Below are 3,277 nucleotides of genomic sequence, written 5' to 3'. Positions count from 1 at the left end.
ATCATCATCATCATCATCATCATCATCATCATCATCATCATTGGAGAGCGCTGAGAAAGTTCTAATGGATAACGATAGGGTTTGGAGGTTATGAGAGGAGATATATTATTGGAATAGAGAAAAGAGAAAGAGAGAAAGAGAGAGAGAAAGAAATATAAGTCTAACCAGATTTGGAAGAAATAAGCTACATCTTCTACGTTTTTTTTGAATATCGCGGAAAGTACGGAGAAGTGAACGATTGGAAAAATATAAAATATGAATTAGACAGATTAATGGAGTAAAGAGTGATAGAGAAAGAGAAAGAGAGAGGGAAAGATTTAGAAAGATAAAGAGATAGATAGAGAAAAAATAGAAAAAGAGAGAGAGAGAGGAGAGATTCATGAGTAGACTATTGCATCTCTACATAGAGTCATCTGCTTCATTATAATATTTCGAGTATTTCATGTTACAACTCGTGTTATTTCCTTTTTCTCTCTTATTTTTTGTTTTTGTTTTTAATTTCGTTTCATTTTATTATTATTACATCTTTTATCACTTTCTCGCATGGGGACAAGCAGTTCTAACTTCGACAACAAGATGACGAATCGTCTCGAAAATGAGTCAAAGGGAATCAACTTTGGCTTCTTCGAGAGCAGAAGTGTTTTTTTACTTTTTTCGTTTACGTTTTATATATCTTTTTTCTTTTCCACAACTCGAATTTGATCGATGACGTTTCTCTAAAGTATATAATATATATAATAATGTCACACATATGTACGTACCTATATATATAATATATATATATGTATATAGATATGATGTATAAAATACACTTTGGTACTTTCTCATCGCTAGGCGGGTGCCGATGGTGAATGTATAAGAAGCATAGCCTATTGCTGCGGGTAATATGTAATGTATAATGCGGCGGAAAGTAGAAGCGAATGTTTGTAATAAACCAACGAGCCAATCAGCGTACAGCTCCTGCGTCCAGCCTCCTCGTGATCGCTCTTCCTGTTCTTCGCGAGACATCGATCGAACGACACACTTTCTGATTTCCCATTTTTTTTCTTTTTCTTTCTTTTTTTTTATTTCCTTTGGTTCTTATCTTATATTACTCTTCTGACGATTAAATTGTCATATCAGATATCACTTCTCTTTCAATTAATCATCATGGAAAACTGACGTATTATCCGACATTTGGATCCGATTCAATTTTCGAATCCAATTTTCGAAAACTTCAAATGTTCAGACGAGCAGATGTTATATCAGCGAAATATCAAAATCAGAAATCAGGATGATACATTAAGACTTTTACAAAAGATCCATCTTTTTATTTTCGATTTTCTGGATATTTCGAGCCGAAGGAGAACGATATAGGACGGACAGAATCGGCGTGGTTCGCTCGAGTCTCGTGAAAACGGGACCCCAAAAGTGGTCTTCGAGGCGGATTTCGACGAGACGATCGCGAATCCCGAGCGGACGCGAGCTCGCGCATTCGTTAGGGCGGGTTACCTTAAAAATAAGGTCGCTTTTGCTGAAACCGGACTTCTTTTTACTCATATTGTCAGAGCTTAGGCGCCCCCTCCGCTCAGTGCGTTTTTTTTGTAGGTTCTGCAATATCTAGAAACAAAAGAAAGCGGGACATAGCAAGACGTAGTAAGAAAAGGGCCAGGTTATCAAGAGATTCGATAATAAAGAAGTGGAAAAAGAGAGAGAGAGAGAGAAAGGTATATATATATATAGATAGAGATATAGGGGAGGGAAAGAGAGAGAAAGAGAAATGGAAAGGTAGAGAGAAAGAGAGAGAGAGAGAGAAAGAGAGAGATTAGAAAACGAAAGAACGTAAGAAGACAAAGAAAGGAAGTAAAGAAACTTCGTCGAAATGGTAGTGGTGAACGAAAGAACTGATTAATTTTCTTTCTTTTCTTGTTTTCTTTTTCTTTTTTTTTTCTTATATGTAATCACATGTTCTTGTTGTTGTGCAATATTTAAAAACAGATAGAGATAGAGAGAGATATATATATATACACATATAAATATTTAAATTTAGCAGAGAAAGAGAGAGACAGACAGAGAGACAAAGAGATAAAGAGAGAGATAGACAGATAGATTGAGAGGGAATAGAAAATAGAAGGAGCAAGATCGGTTTAAGGCGACAGGAGACGTTCGAGTTTCTTGTTCTTTATTCTTTCTTTTTCTTTTCCTTCTTTCCCCCCCTTTCTGTTTTATACTTTTTTCTTTGTTTTTATTCTTCTTTGTCTATTCCATTCTTTCCTTTCATCATTCTCAGATTCTTTCCTTCATTTGTTGTTCTCTCGTTAAACCATATTTTCTGTGCAAAAGATCATTTTTGTTTTCGAAAAAAGGGACAGTAGAAAGACGATGTTCCTAAAAAAAAAGACACGTAACATCTCCATTTTCACTTAATTTCGATTCGAATTTGCGCGCCAATCGTGATCCATATCGATTGACGAGAACAACGAGCGCATTCTTTTATTTTTTTTTTTTTTTTTTCCAATTTTATTCATCAGAACTATGACACTATATAGATTCGTCAAGGTATAATAGATTTTTCTCGGTTGTTGCGTGTACGCATCATTCCATCCGGTTTCGTGAATGGTATCGAGGTTATACACGCACGTGGAGCGGATAAAACAAATTTCTGATCATCCATCCTCTTCTCGTACGCTGGTTCATCGTGTAATATCGTCGATTAGAAAAGGGGGAGGAGATAAATAAATAAATAAATAATCGTGTTATAATTAGAACGTGAGTGTTTTTGTGTTCATTCGTTCGTTCGTTCGTTTATATATTGTATTCTGGCATGTGTCCTTTATTTCTTTTTATTACTTATATTTTTAATACATTTGTATATTTTTCCATTTTTTAAATTTTTTGTTTATTGTGATCGGTGGTACATGTATTATATACCGTATATTTGGAGTGCAAGACGCGATAATGGATTGGCGCATAAATGTGAATCAAAAAGTATGGTGTGGAGAATAAATGATGCACAAATTGACCGTAAACAGCACATAATAGTAATAATAATAATAATAATAATAATAATAATAATAATAATAATAATGAAAATAATAGTAACAAGAATGATAATAATAAGAACAAGAATAAATATGTAATGATAGTAGATAAGAAGATAAAATTTAATGATAATATGAGTTAAAGAGAAGTAAGAACCAAGAAGCCATTCGTTAGTATCAAAGCTTTCGTTGCAGCAATCGCGCCAAGCGTGAAGCCGCAGTTTCTTATCAAAGCTCGTAATAAAAGGCTCGAGAGA

The 3,277-nt window shown here is 34.3% G+C and overlaps 1 protein-coding gene across 3 annotated transcripts in view; it reads right to left on the bottom strand.

The window, feature by feature from the left end:
* LOC102678073 (potassium/sodium hyperpolarization-activated cyclic nucleotide-gated channel 3) overlaps window positions 1-3,277 on the bottom strand; it is a 191,080-nt gene that overhangs the window by 15,572 nt on the left and 172,231 nt on the right. The window contains exon 10 of one of the 3 annotated variants that reach the window (XM_031511085.1): window positions 1,492-1,599. The exons of 1 other annotated variant lie outside the window; for it this stretch is intronic. In XM_031511085.1, coding sequence (XP_031366945.1) covers window positions 1,492-1,599 — 108 coding nt within the window. Of the gene's footprint in view, window positions 1-1,491; window positions 1,600-2,226; window positions 2,368-3,277 lie in introns of those variants that run through there. One more of the 3 variants, XM_031511084.1, reaches the window with a different exon arrangement.

This window comes from Apis dorsata, unplaced genomic scaffold (genome assembly GCF_000469605.1).
Source record: "Apis dorsata unplaced genomic scaffold, Apis dorsata 1.3 scaffold_291, whole genome shotgun sequence".
NCBI lineage: Eukaryota > Metazoa > Arthropoda > Insecta > Hymenoptera > Apidae > Apis > Apis dorsata.
This window is presented reverse-complemented; position numbering and strand designations above follow the sequence as displayed.